Source organism: Diceros bicornis, chromosome 11, assembly GCF_020826845.1.
Source record: "Diceros bicornis minor isolate mBicDic1 chromosome 11, mDicBic1.mat.cur, whole genome shotgun sequence".
NCBI classification, from domain to species: Eukaryota; Metazoa; Chordata; class Mammalia; order Perissodactyla; family Rhinocerotidae; genus Diceros; species Diceros bicornis.
Genome location: NC_080750.1, coordinates 68,535,811 through 68,551,034, shown reverse-complemented (window position 1 = coordinate 68,551,034; position 15,224 = coordinate 68,535,811). Strand labels below are relative to the sequence as shown.

General features: G+C 40.7%; 1 protein-coding gene across 5 annotated transcripts in view; it reads left to right on the top strand.

Annotated features, from left to right (window-relative positions):
• The window catches only part of DOCK5 (dedicator of cytokinesis 5), a 212,162-nt gene that overhangs the window by 125,222 nt on the left and 71,716 nt on the right, over positions 1-15,224 (top strand). For all 5 annotated transcript variants that reach the window (XM_058550499.1, XM_058550501.1, XM_058550502.1 and 2 more), the window contains 6 exons: positions 1,236-1,339; positions 2,334-2,517; positions 9,042-9,139; positions 9,375-9,464; positions 10,838-10,938; positions 12,745-12,879. In XM_058550499.1, coding sequence (XP_058406482.1) covers positions 1,236-1,339; positions 2,334-2,517; positions 9,042-9,139; positions 9,375-9,464; positions 10,838-10,938; positions 12,745-12,879 — 712 coding nt within the window. The remainder of the gene's footprint in view (positions 1-1,235; positions 1,340-2,333; positions 2,518-9,041; positions 9,140-9,374; positions 9,465-10,837; positions 10,939-12,744; positions 12,880-15,224) is intronic.

The window sequence follows — 15,224 nt, the reverse complement described above, 5'->3', positions numbered from 1 at the left end:
CAGTAATCTGATAAGGTACATACTACTTCTATCCATATTTATACGTAAAGAAACTGAGGCACAGAGAGTTTAGATACTTGCCAAGGTCACAGGACTAGTAAGTGATAGAGCCTGGATTGATACCTCTGCAGTCTGATTCCAGGCAGGCCAGAGCCAGATCATGAAGGATGAAGGTTCTTTTGAACTATGTTATGTAGGAGCCATTAAAGGATGTTTTATGGGTGACGGTGGTGGTTGTTGTTTGGTATATGTTTATAGTAGCTTTATTCATAATACGCCCAAATTGGACATAGCCCGAGTGGCCATCCACAGGAGAATGAATAAACAATTGTGGTGTAATCATGCAGTGGGTTACTCCTCAGCCGATCTAGGGACACACGAGTCACAGCAGACCTTAGAGTTGTGCCTGTGGTGAGACCAGGCCATGAGTTACCCCAGCCATGGACATCTAAGTAGGGGACGCGGTGAGCTCAGAGGCCAACACCTGAAGACCAGGAGGGAGATCCTCTGCTTCCTTGGGAGGCTGGACCCTCCTCCCCAAATGCTGCAGGGCACACGTACCCACTGCTCCTGGCACCTGAGCTCCTATAGTAAAAGGAAGAGGAGAGTAGAAACCTTAGATAGCATTATACCTTGGAGTGTAATAAATACTTCACTGAGTCTGTCTTAAAACAACAGAAATGAGGTATGTTGTGAAAGGGGTTTGGAGCAGGGCTATTGACCTGGTTCGATTTGATTGTGGAAATCTCACTCTGGCTGCAGTGTGGAGAAAGTGTTGGGTGGGAGAAGACTAGAGACAGACAGATCAGTTAGGAAGATCTTATAGAAATGCAGGGAAGAGATGAGGGTGACCTGTACTCAGGTAGGAACAGAAGGGATGGAGAGAAAAGGCACAGCTTCCAGAAGTGTTGAGGACGTGGAGTTGACGTGGGGGTGGAGTCAGTGTCAGCAGCTGCAATTCTGATTTGGAAGGTTGAATGGATGCTGGTCTCATTCATTTGCAAATATAGGAAGAGACGCATACTTGGAGGTGCCAGAAGATTTCAGTTAGGGAAATATTTCCTTTGAAGAGCCTGTGACATGTGTAGTATGTGTGGCTTATTATAGTTTGCTGAACTGTGTTGATGGTAGCATGATTGAATCTAAACCCCAAGCAAAATGTGAAATCGGCTCTCATAGCCATCACTTCCTGGTATCTTTCTACACTGCTCAGACACATATTTCTGTCTTTTCAGCCAGAGATAAGTCGGAGCGAGCATTTGGGGTGGCCTTCGTAAAACTGATGAACCCGGATGGCACCACTCTGCAGGATGGGAGGCATGATCTGGTGATTTATAAGGTGGTACTAACAGAATGAGGCTCAGAAAATTGCTGGGGAAATACTTACTCCCTCTGAAATTGGTTCTTAAGGCTCCTTTCAGATTAATGTGTATAAACATCAGAAACTTTTCTAGAGGTGTATGTGTTTGCCCCTTAAAGTCTAGAAACCTAGAGGGTTCACACCAGCTGCATGGTCTCCCATCTCCTTTCTGGAAAGAGTGTGAGTTGCATTATTATTTAATCTCCTAAAGAGCATCTCTCCCTCTCCTGCAAATGGCATTCCATGGTGGTGAATAGTCAAGAGGCCATCCTTTTGCCTTCTACTCTTTGCATCGTCCTGCATGGAACATAGACAGTTGCACTGCTGGGCTTGGTTAGGGTGTGATGGGTGTGGTAGGATGTGGTTTTCTTATCATCATAAGCCAGGCACCATTTCTCTGCTGTGGGGCCCCGTTTCCTTCCCTACAGTTTTGTCCTCATTCCTCCTCTAACTGCTGTGGAGCTCTCGCTTCTACTGAGATTTTATAGTAGAAAGTAGATGCTGGAAGATCTCATTTACCCAAGAATATCACAGAGTTGGTAGCTTTTTTGAGATGTGTCTACCTGATATGTATTTTCCTTAACAGCTCCTTAGTTGATAAATAGTTTTGGAAGGCATGGCAAGCTGTTTCTTCCCAATGAACCCAATCAATCCATCACCCCAACAAAGTATAATTGTGACCATTTACAGGTTCAAGAAAATGAAATCCATCCTTATTCTTTAATATTTATTTACTTATAGCAGAGACCTAGGATAGTCTTAGTTTCTAGTTCACAACTTCATTTTTATTCAATGTTGAAATTATTTCTGGGCTCAAACTCTGGAAAGGTGTCACAATGTCTCAGAGTTGGAAGGGATCTAAGTATAATTTTGATAAAACTTCGTCACTCGGTGCTCTTGATAAAAAATATTTTTATTTGCGTGTAAGAGATTTTGTCCATCATTTGGTGTTCCTAACATGCTTCCTTTTCAGGGTGACAACAAGAAAATGGAAGATGCTAAATTCTACCTGACCCTGCCTGGAACCAAGGTAGAGATGGAAGAAAAAGAGCTCCAAGCATCCAAAAACCTGGCCACCTTCACCCCAACCAAGGAGAGCACAAAAGATAGCTTTCAGATTGCCACCCTCATTTGCTCCACAAAGCTCACCCAGAATGGTAGGTGTGGTGACACCAGTCCTCCTGGGCTCCTTTGTTATTCTCAGGGGGTGGACCATATGGGGCATGTCTTCTGAGGTGGGTTGCTGGGCATTTTGGATTCTGCTCTCTGCTCTTCACTTGATGTTCTGGGAAATACTTATCAAATAGCTAAAGCTTCTTCTGAGGTTTTGTGGTCCATCTTTTAAACAGGATGAAAAGCATTTTGGTATTTTTTAATATTGTAAAAACTATAAATGTGTTCATTAACAGAGACTGTAAAATTAAAAAATCTTATGTTTCCTTCTTTCAAGGCAGCAAAGAACTCTAATAATGTGCTCTGTATAATATATGTAATAAGAGATGTTGGTAATAAGGGGGAGGACACTGGCGGAGAAATATAACCAGTCTCCTGCCCAAACAGGTATGGCAAAGGACAGGGAGGATTTCCTGTTAGAGTTCTATCTGTCCCCCATATAGTCTCCTCTTTCCCGTTTTTTCCCAAGCAGTCAGGAGTTTTCTGTAAAATCAGCTGAGTAGTTCAAATTGAGGCTTCTCTGTTTCCTCCTTGAAATCTCTGATATCAGTGTTAACTTCTCTTGTGTATATCATGGCATTTGATAGCCAATAACAGTTTCTTATTCATTTAATGTATAAGGAGTCCTACTGAACACAGTGAGCCAAGAATTAGCTGCCCGGGGACTGGCCTTAGAAATTCTGTATCCAATATGCTGTGTTGAGGATTAGTCCCTTTGGCTTCTTAGATTTGGGTGAGGTACCTGGCAGGGGCTCTGCCTTAGGGAAGTGCTAAGATAGACAAACAGTTTAGATATGAGGAACACTCAAGGATCAGGTGTTCGTTGATCTTTGGAAGGGGTCACTATTGTTTGTTTTGATGAATCATGGTTGGCTAGAGAAAATGGATAGTATTTCAACTTGGACAAGTGGCTACACTCAACAGAGTGCAGTTCAGAGCGGATACACATGGGAAAGTAAAAGCACACTCGCCAAGAATAAAGCCAGAAAAAAGGCGAAACTCTGGAGACAGTAAAAAGATGTGTGGTGGCAAAAGGCTCAGGGGGAGAAAGAAGGGAATGAATAGGCAGAACGCAGGGGATTTTTAGGTCAGTAAAACTATACCTTATCATACCGTAATGGAGACGTTTCGTTATACATTTGTGAAAACCCACAGAATGTGCTGCACAGAGTGAACTCGAACATAAACTATGGACTTCAGTTAATAAACTGTGTCAATACTGGCTCATTGCGTGTACCAAATGTACCGCACTAATGCAAGATATTAACAGGGGAAACTGGGCAGCAGTGAAGGGGTAAATGGGAACTCTGTAGTTTCTGCTTCTTTTTTCTGTGAACCTAAAACTGCTCAAAAAAAGAAAGTCTGTTAATTAAGAAAAAAACAAAAATTAAGCCAGAAAACATTCTGAGCTTCCTAGAGGACATGACAGAGTTGTATCAGTGACATAACCCTTCGTAGGGAAAAAGTAAATATAACAAAGTAATGATAGGTTAAATGGTACAATATTCATGGAAGATGATTTAGAAGGTGTATCAAAGATTTTAAATGTATTTAGATGCTTTGATCCAGTAATTTGACCCCTAGAAACTGACCCTCAGTAAACATTGAGAGATGTGCACAAAGATTTATGTATAAGGCTGTTTCCCTGTTATTCATGATAGGGGAGTAGTGGAAACAATCCAAATGTCCGATAGTCTGGATCAGTTTAAATTATGTAATGTAATTAAATGATGAAATCTATGCAGCTGCCAAATTTATTTCAAAACATAATCAAAGACATGAAATTTTTTACACTATATAGAGTATAATCCCAATTTTGTTTAAATATATGAGGACAATTTGAGGCCAGTTGCCTGGGTTCAAATCCCAGCTCTGGCACTTACTAGCTGTTTCATCTTGAACGAGTCACTTGATTTGTCTGTGACTTGGTTTCTTCATCTTTAAAATGGGAGTAATAGTAGCATATATGTGAAAGAATCAAGTAAATTAAAATAAGTAAAAGCAAACAGTGTTTAGCCCCTTGCTAACACTGTATGAATGAGTATTAGCTATTGTTATGATCGTTATCATCATTGTTACATATACACAGAAGAAGACTAAAAGGAATAATTCCAAAAATTTGGACAGTTATTATTTTCTTTATTCTTTTGGTATTTTCCAATTTTTTTTTTTTTTGTGAGGGAGATTGGCCCTGAGCTAACATCCATTGCCAATCTTCCTCTTTTTGCTGAGGAAGATTGTCACTGAGCTAAAATCCATGCCAGTCCTCCTCTCTTTTTGTATGTGGGATACTGCCACAGCATGGTTTGATAAGTGGTGTGTAGGTCCGCACCTGGGATCTGAACCTGCAAACCCCGGGCCGCCAAAACGGAGCATGTGAACTTAACCCCTACACCACCAGGCTGGCTCTGGTATTTTCTAAATTTTTAACTATAAAATGTTAAAATGTTGTTTTTTTAAATATGGTAGTAGACAATATTAAACATTAATGTAGTTTTGGGGCTATCAAGGGATATTCAAGAAGGATAGCATCTATCAAACATCTAGTAGATTATCTTCCCCAGAGACTAGAGTTCAAAGGAAGCAAGTAATAAAAATTATAATGAAAAGCAAAAGGAATTTCTGTTAGAGATAACCATATTGTGATATTATTATCTCTAAGTCATAAATTTAGGAAGCTTATTGACAGGTAGCAGGACTCAACTTGAACACTTGATTTCAATCATCTTCTAAATGTTCTAAACCTGTGCTGTCCCGATAGCAGCCCCTACCCACATGTAGCTTGTGAAATTTAAATTAAACAAAGTTTTTAATTCAGATGCTTAGTTGCACTAGTCTCATTTCAAGTGCTCAGTAGTTCCATGCAGCTAGTGACTTCTGTGGACAACACAGATATGCAACATTCCCATCATCACAGAAAGTTCCATCAGGTGAAACTGCACCCTTTCCCTTGTTGTCATCCCCTCCCTAGTGCGTAGATCTCAAAAGAACTCATCTTAACATACACCCCAAAAAAGTCTTAAATAATATCCTATCCCAAAGCAGGTTTAAAGAGGCAAACTCATATGAACCAGAGAGGAGTGATCTGCTGCCAGCATGGACGGGGATGAGAAGAGGGGAGAGATGTGAGAAAGATGCAGAGAACAGCAAGGACATAGTGAGCATCAGAGAAAGCAGTGCATTCCAAGGGACAGACAATAATTGCGGGTTGTTCGTGTATTTGCTTTCTTCTAATTTGATGGACACTATAAAGAACCAGTTCATCCTGAGAAGGAAGAAGCTGAAGAACATTAATAAACCATCCACTGTATGAGGGCATTGCGTCAGCAAGAGGGTAGCTGTGCTCCTTTCACACAGAGATGGTGGCGAGACGCATTTCTCCTTAGCCTTAGGAGCCCTATTCAGACTCAAAAGGTTAAAAGTCACTGACCCTGGTTACAAACAGAGCTTGTAACTATTCATTTATTTATTAATTTTTTCAAAACCCCGAACAGACCGATTTATATGGCATCATTTGTTCCTGGGCCGGTTTGGAGGGGGAGAATGGATTTCCTGTTCCGGGAAAGGGAGAGGGGAGTTAAGTCCCTGCAGGTGGGGTCCTGGGCCAGGTGGTTCACAGTTAGCATCTTATTTTACCTTCCAGCACCCTAGCACACGAAAACACCGACATGGCTATTATTATCCTCAGTTTACTGATCAGAAAATTGAGTTCAAGTGCTAAAATATTTTGCCTTAGCTCGTAAGTGGTGGACTTGGGTCTGAAAATAGATATTTATAACTGCAAAATTTATAGTTTTTCTTTGTCTTTCTTTTCTTTTCTAAATGTTATGGTCCCTAATCCTCTCCCTAAGGTAATCACTAGCCTAAATTTGGGGATTGTTATTCAGATTATCATGAATTATTAAAGACTTTGGATAGGGATGCAAATTGGGACAGTGGCTTTGGATAATATCTTACATGGTTGAAAATAGTCATTTCTGTTGATCCAGAAATTCCACTCTAGTTTTATACCCCAGAGAAGCTGACGTAGCTAGATACCGGAAGATGTATGAGAATGTTCGTAGCAGAATTGTTTGTGATAGCAAACAACCCAAATGTTTATTGACAGTAGAATAGATAAAGAGATTATTGTACATGTGGTACATCCATACGATGGGATAGATACTGTGCAGCAATGAAAATAAATTAACTAGAGCCATATGCGTCAACCTGTCTGAATCTCAGAAACACAGTCAGTCTAGGGCTGTGTCTGTAACATTCTGCCACCACTTTTCTGGTCCTAAGACCTTATGATTTACCAGATGCCAAATATATTCCTAATATGAGCTGTGATGTGGTGTGCAGATATCCCCAGGAAGGAAACCTCTGGGCTGATAGATGGTTCTTTGCAGACGCTTAAAGCAGCTGGGTGCCTCTTCAACCCGATGAAGCATCTAAATCCTTTTCCTCCGGCAGCAATGAGTGGAGTGACGTAGTGAATGGAGCAGTACCATTGACCAGCCTGTGGCAGAAATAGGAGATGGGAAGATGGAAGTAGACAGTGCCTAGTGGGTGGGCCTAGAACAGTGCCTATTATGAAGTACTTACTGAACAAATGAATAAATTGAAGAATAGTACTGAGCACACGACCAACTTCCTCAGGGCTACCAGTTTCCTTTCCATCCATCCAGCTATTCTTTCATCAAACATGTATTAATCACCTGCTAGGTGCCTAGCACTATGGTGGGGGGTAAGAATGAATGCGGGATGGTTCCAGCCCTTGGGTGGCTCAGATCTATGGGAAGAGCCAAAGAGACACCAAGTGTGTCTTTATTGTTTATTATAATGTATGTGTATGTATGTCTGTCTATGTCTATGTCTATGTCTATGTCTATGTCTATGTAGGAAGGAGTACAGACAGCAGAGAATGATTGGGTAAATCCTCCCAGAGGGAATAAAGTTTGAGATGGGTCTTGAAATATAAGTAGGAGCTTGCCAAATACATAGTACATATTCTAGTATTTCTGGGCATTCCAGACAAAGGAAAGAATATATGCAAAGAGATGGAACTATTTCAGAGCATGCCATAGTGTGGGGAGTAGTGAGTTGATCTGTCTGACTTGCTGAGGGGTGAAAAATAATGATGGGCAATGGGGCTGGTTGGGGCGCCATAGGCAGGGCCTTACTGCTTTCTGTGAGTGGTGTCGGGACTTTATTCTGTTGACAGTGGGGAGTCTCTAGCCACTGGGTTTTAGAGGCTTCCCAAGCCAATAAAACAAACACAGCTGTGAAGCAAATTGACTTTCTAATGAATGGCATATATTTTCATCTACTTATACATATTTGTGTGTCTATTGATTAAAAAGCAGGTATTGCTACTTTTACAAGATAATGCTCTGTAAATAGTAATAGCACTTCATGTACTAGACAAAATGATAAAATAGTAACAGGCCAGATTTCAGCAATATTTCCCTGTGACACTTTTAGTAGCTTAACATTCATTAAAGCTTGTAAGTGGCTTAAAGATCCAAAATTCTGCATTTTAAATCCCAAAACACTTCAAGATTTTTGCCCCAGACTTGCTCTAAGGACCATGAATCTGTCCTACCTTCCTTTGGAATAGCAGCCTGTTTGATTTGCTTGTCTGTTTCTTTCTTTCTTTCTTTCTTTCTTTTTGAGGAAGATTGGCCCTGAGCTAAAATCTGTTGCCAGTCTTCCTCCTTTGTTCCTTTTTTCTCCCCAAAGCCCCAGTAGATAGTTGTGTCATAGGTGTACATCCTTCTAGTTCTTCTATGTGGGACACTGCCTCAGCATGGCTTGATGAGCAGTGAGTAGGTTCATGCCCAGGATCCGAACTAGCAAACCTTGGGCCACCAAAGCAGAGTGCGCGAACTTAACCAGTACGCCACCAGGCGGCCCCAGTTTTTCTCTTTTGAAGAACTCTGGGGAGGCAATGTGATAGAGTAGGAAAGGCATCGTTTTTTGGAATCAGATAAATCTATAATTAAATTCCATTTGTACCACTCCCTGGCAATTGTATGATGTAAGGCAAGGAATTTAATTTCACAGAGCCTCAGTTTCCTCATCTCAAAAATGGAGAAAATAAAATCTGTTTTGTAGTGTGGATGTGACATATAAATGAATTAGTGCAAATATATAAGTTCCCTTTTCCCTTTGAATTCACCAAGACACACGTATTGACAAGGGACAAGTTAAGCAATGCAGCAAATTAAAGACAGAGAAGTTACTTAAGAGTGTTTTTAGGTTTTGTACGTAGGCTGTGATGTCATTGAGAAATGTGTGTTCTATTCAGGTATCGTTTTACCTTCTTTTAGTGGTTAATTTTTTTCTCTGTGAAGAATGAAAGAAGACCAGAAGGTTCACTCTGATTAAGATAGGAGACAGTAAATTAAAAGAATACTTAAGGTATTAAGAGCAGCAGTCTTCTCTAGAGAGTTCTGTAGCTGTATCCTGAAATGCTCCTTCTAATCAGTGTCTAATGTTTATGGTTTGTGGTTGTTCTTCCTAGTTGACCTGTTAGGCTTGTTAAATTGGCGTTCGAACTCCCAGAACATTACACACAACTTAAAGAAGTTGATGGAGGTGGATGGAGGAGAGATTGTTAAGGTATGTTTATATATCCATAGTTAGAAATATACCCACTGTATCATTAGTTCAACGTGTTAAATTAAACCTGTTACTGTAAATATAAGACTTATGTACTTTGGGAAGCAAGTGTGCCAATTTTTAAGAAACTGCTGTTTTAAAACCTATTCTGTTGAAACTGAATTATCCCTGAATTTCTGCAGTATGGAGCTGAACCTAAAGCACCAAATAACCTCTCTGTTTTTCTTATCTTCAGTTTTTGCAAGATACACTAGATGCACTTTTTAACATAATGATGGAAATGTCAGACAATGAAACGTATGACTTCCTTGTGTTTGATGCACTGGTAAGCAGTTTAAGCATATTAACTAGTGTTTATTATCACAACTGTGTAGTTTTTGATATTTCACTATTATAAATAGTTGTGATGAATATCTTTCTGCATAAGTATTTGTAGACATCTCTCTTACTATTTCTTTTTTGCTAGAAGTAAAATTAGAAACAATTGACTTATATTCAAGGCCTTTATTTGTTTCCTGTTAGGTCTTACTTTTTGATATCTTTCTCTTTCTCATTAGGGAAAACATAGTGTTACATTACATTAGAAAACAGGAATCACTTTAACTCACTTTAAAATTGCCTAGTCAGAAACCAGGAGGTACCATTAACAAAGCTTGTTGTGTATGTGTGTACTTGTGTGTTCATGTAAATGAGACTGAATTCACAAGTCAGAGATGAGTCTTAGTTTCATTGTGTGTAATACACAACCCAGCAGACAATTAAATTTGTCACACAAAGTACTTAAACATACACCCATTCCAAGAACTGAAATCATCCAGACAAGGAGAGGTGCCGTCAGGATCTGGGAAGGCCAGAAGTGGCAGTGGAGTGGAGGAGGCGGACACATCCAAGCCCAGCGTCGTTTGCTCCTTGTTGGGTTTAAAGTTCAGTGCAGAATTTTACCTGGACGTTGCAGCAAAGGAGTGTTAGGTCATTCGCCAGCTTGGAGAAATTGGTAATTGCAGGAAGTGGCCACGGCGTTGAAGCTAAGGATGTAAGACCAAGAGAGGTAATGCATATGGGTTCCGTGGGACAGGTATGGAGACAAGTACTGTGAGACAGAGCAGCTGGCAGCGGGTGTATGTGGAAGTCCCTGGTGCCCTTTCTTTTGCACTTTTCTGTCGCGTGTAGGGGCAAACTGGTTATTTGTCGGTTATGCCCCTGATAGAGATAGGAGTTAACATGCGAGGGGGAAATTTGGAGGTGGAAGTCTGGAGAGGTTCAGTTACTGGGAGCGCTCACACTGCACCAAGGAGAGGAATGTCACGGCGTGTTTCATTAGCTGCCTCCTTGGGTGGGAGGGTATTATTCCACTGGACCCCTTCCACATCCTCCTCTCTCCTGTCCCATTTCTCCCCTGACTTATGCGACTTGTGCTCCACCCTCTCTCTGCGACAGTAAGCTCTCTGAGGCCGCGGATGCTGGCTTTCGTTGGTGTCTTCACAGCATTTAGCACAGTGCCTGACATGTACTAGTCACTATATTCATGTTAAATAAAAAGAATCCCCAAGACTTTAGTTAGGCTCTGGAATAGAAAGTGGGAATGCTACAGAAATGATCGAGAAAGAGAAAAAGGCACCAAGACGTTAAAACCCAGCTTGTTGACAGAGCGCCTAGAGGTTGTACAGGGCTGCTATTTATATTTTTCACCTTTGGCAGGTATTTATTATCTCGCTGATAGGAGACATCAAGTTCCAGCATTTTAATCCTGTCCTTGAAACCTACATTTACAAGCACTTCAGTGCCACTTTGGCATATGTGTAAGTATGTCTCAAGGGAACTCCTTGTGGTTGGATTATTGGATTTGTACTCTCGGGGCTGGTTGTTGAGTAATGAGAGGGATGTAAGCTGAGTAAATGTGCCTCTACATGCAGAACCTTGTTCTAAGCTTCCTGGTGGAAAGAGAGAACCGTCTAGTATTCTAACCCTGGACAGGGTATTAAGTTCAGGCCCTGTCTTGTGGGAAGTTACAGAACAGATAAGACTATATTTCCTTAAGAATCCACAACATATGTAGGTGAGGAGTTGCAGCCAGTAGGTGCACAATCAAGGCAGATGACCATACTCAGGATCTCAGGAGTTGGTGGTCGGTGTGATGAGCATGAGGCCCCAAGGGGATCAGACAGTGGATTAAGCAAGACCAAGTCTGACAGAACTGAGGGTCATGCCCTCAACCCTCAACCCTACTCCACAAGTGTTTGTAGAATATATTACTTACAGGATATGGGCAGATTTAATTTTTCTTTCTTTTGCATAAGAGGGAATGGTCTCTACCTCTTCCCTAGTGCAGCCTTCTTTCTGTCTTTGGTTTATGAGCCTCTGAGTAAGGAAAGCAGTTCATGTTCACTCGGTGCTCCACCCTGGAGTGCTCACCTCACCATGCACTGTGTGTGGCCTGTCACCCCACCACAGAGCAATGTGATAAGTAGTTACAGGAATGTAATTGAGATTGGCAAAGATCTTTCCGACAGTGGCTTATAACAGATCATGCCAATTGCTGCTAGCTGATCTATCAGGCTAGCTGCTGACCTGATCTGTCAGGTCGGGTCATTGATCCCTTGTATCCTTTTATGTACTAAACATGAAAGTTCTTGGTTTTATTTGCATGAAGGTCCAGAAATGTAATGAAACATAAAGGACATAGAAGAGGTGTCGTGTAGCATGATAACCAACTAACACCATGGGTGTAATGCCCACTGGATTGAAGAGGCAGCAGATACACCAGTGATAGGGTCCTTTCCACCCAGTGTCCTCGCTTTCCAAGCAGACAGTAGCTACAGGTGAGGAAATCCTATCAGTGGATTTTCATTACACAGCCAAAAGCAACACTCCAGATGGTAGTAATCTGAGTCTATTTGTAACACTTGATCAATTCTACATGTTTCCTGTGTATTTTTCTTAATACTAGAGAAACTCAGAGATTCCCAGGAGGAAAATTCAAAATATCAGTGCCCTCAAAAGTGTGAGTTAGCACAAGATTAAGACAATCCCTAGTCCAAAGACGCTGGAGAGACACGAGGGCACTCTAGTATCCCAGAGCAGTTTTATCTGTTGGGATGTTCAGAACCATGGGTGTTCTAGGGAGTCAGATTGAGGTCCTCTTCCCACACTCAATGAAGTTTCCAGCTGATTCCATATTTATGGATTCCCAAAAGGTTTGGCAGATTGGAAGGAATTAGACTTCTTTTAAGGTGGTTACCGTAGGCAGTCAATCCCTCCCTTACAGGAACATCTGTAGATGTCGGTCTGACATACTAGAGATTGAAATACCCTCAGAATTTGAATCCCTTCAACTCTTTCCTTTCTTGATTGTTTTTAAAAATCCTACAAAGGAAAATAAACCATCCCCTCTTTCTAAGCAGAAGGGAAGCTCCAAACCTAGACCACAAAGAGGAAACTAAATTGCAAAGGAGTTGATTTCCCTGTTCAGGGCATATTCTAGAAGCGATAAGTCTAGTTGTGACGACTTCTTCCCCGGTATGCAAGTTCCCTTCGTCTATAGCACACCCAAACCTGAGAGTACCACTTTGCCTCATTGACGTTTTTTTCTTTCTCACCCTTTTAAGGAAACTCTCCAAGGTACTGAACTTTTATGTGGCTAATGCAGATGACTCAAGCAAGACAGAATTGCTCTTTGCTGCTTTGAAAGCATTAAAGTACTTGTTCAGATTCATCATCCAATCTAGAGTGCTCTACCTGAGGTAATGGTAACTGTAATAAGTTGTTGATGTAATCCATTCTCTCTTCGTGTAGTTTTCCTTAATCTTCATGCTCGTGTTCAGCTCTGTGAGCTCTTGGATCATGGAGCTGCCAAATTTCAGAACTTCAGGGCTGAAGATGGAGGTGGACTATGAAACCATTAGAGAAGGTCCACGTGAAGTCCTTTTGGATCAGCAGAATTTCTAGGGCAGTAATGACAGAAGGACTTAGGGATGCAGGTAGCTAAAATGTGCAACTGGCTGAAAGCCTCTGTTGGTGACAGCAGCTCTAGGGAGGCAGGTTCCTGTGACAAGATTGTGTTTAATACAGCAAGGGGCTTCATGACAATGTTGGGCACACAAATCTAGGATCACGAGCTGTTTTCGGCAGGAGAGGGAGCACGGTGGTAATTGGGGGAGATGTTTCCTGAGGTGTGAGTTTCTTTGCTGACACCATGCTTAGCTACCTTGCTGAACCAAGCCATAGAGATACAATAATTCCCAGTTTGGATTCTTAGAATAACAGCTCCATCAAAAATAGAAGAAATGAGACAGAGGAAGTACCTTTTCTGCAAATTCCCACAACCCAGTGCCATCCCTGCCCTTCAATGAAAGCTGGATTTCCAAACTGTTAAAATATATTTCTGAGGCTGAAGGAAAAGGCTTGTAGATTTGAGCGTGTGTGTTTTTTAAAATTTGTGTGTTTAAAAACCATAAACAAACTTTAAGGCTAACAACCTGGAAAAATGCTTGTAACATACAGTATAGATCAAAGGTTAATAGCTTTACTGATTAAAAGCCTCTTATAAATCAACAAAAGAATGATAAATATCCTTAAACAATAGAAAACAAAAACGGATAACTTACAAAAGAAAAAATTTCAAATTGTCATTTAAATTTTTAAAAAATGTTCATACTATCAAAATGCAATACACACATCATCTTTATCTACATATTTGTTAAAAATTAAAACTATTTATCCTTTGATGAGACTGGACAAAAATTGGCCCTGTATTTTAATGCTGATAGAAATATAAATTCTTAGGGACAGAAATTTGGCACTGTGAATAAAAAGCAAAAAAAAAAAACACTCAAAAAGCAAAACAAAATATCACATTTGTCCAGTTATACTGCATCAAAAAATTTATCTAATGGGAAAAAAATCCTTCAGGTATGAACAAAGATGAATGTTAAAGTATGTATATTCAGCCCTTTCAAATATAGGGCATGTTAATGAGGAAAAATTACCATGGTAGGTTCTTAAATAATTAAGACATAAGACATAAGTGCAAGATGATCCCATTTCAAAAATAGTACAGGTTTGGAAATTGGGTAGATAACATGCAAAAATTTTAGTAGCAAAACTGTAGGTAAGAGGGTTTTAAGTAGGTTTATTTTTTATTCTTTCTTCATTTTTAAAGTTTCTATAATGAATTTGTACATTTCTATAGTTTTTTAAATGTTTAATGACTTAAAAGCTCAGCTGAATGGGAGACAAGTCCTCCTTCCCTAGTAGACGCGAGCAGGGTTCACCCAGCAGAGTTTGTACACAGTCTCTGTAGTCTCCGGCTCCTCAGACAGTCTTTAATAGTTAGTTCCTTGTATTTTGTAATTAAGTTAAATTTCCACGTATTCAGAATAGTTAGGGCACGGAGTGTCCTACTGAAGGAACATTTCCTTACCTAGGAGTTTGTTTCTATAGCAAACCCTGATGTCCAACAAAAAAATCATCATAAAACCATAGAAAGAAAACCTTAATTTACGAAATGAAAAAACGGTTTCCACTGACAATTCACTAGTTCTGCCACCCTTCATAGGGTTGCAGCACATCCAGGCCGTCTTTTCTGACATCAGATAGGGTCATCACAATGGGAAAGCCAAGATTAACCCCTGAAATTAACTGAGAGAGTCTCTGTGTTGAACTTAGTCCCTGATGGCCTGCTTATGGTTATTTTTCGCCCTGATGTTTTCTCCTGAAGGAAGAGCTTGATCTGGGGAAGAGAATCTGGCCATCTACATTCTCCGATTGCTCAGATTGGAGGGACACATCAGCTTACTGGCCCTGTCTGGGGCTGCAAATGAAATGTCATCTGTCCCCCACCCTGCCATTGCCTTCATAGGAGCTTAAATTCCCCTTCTGAGCTCATTAACGGGCTGGAGTTTACCTCAATTAGGGAGACACCTAGGGAAAATTAAATTGTAAATTGCCCACAATAAGACATTAAGCAGCTTGGTCTTAGTCCCTCAGTCTCATATTAGTCCCCTTTTTAAAGTCATATACATAGGGTGCCAGGTGTTGTTCTGGGTGCCAGGGATCCAGCAGCGGACGAGACAAGGTTCCTGCTCTG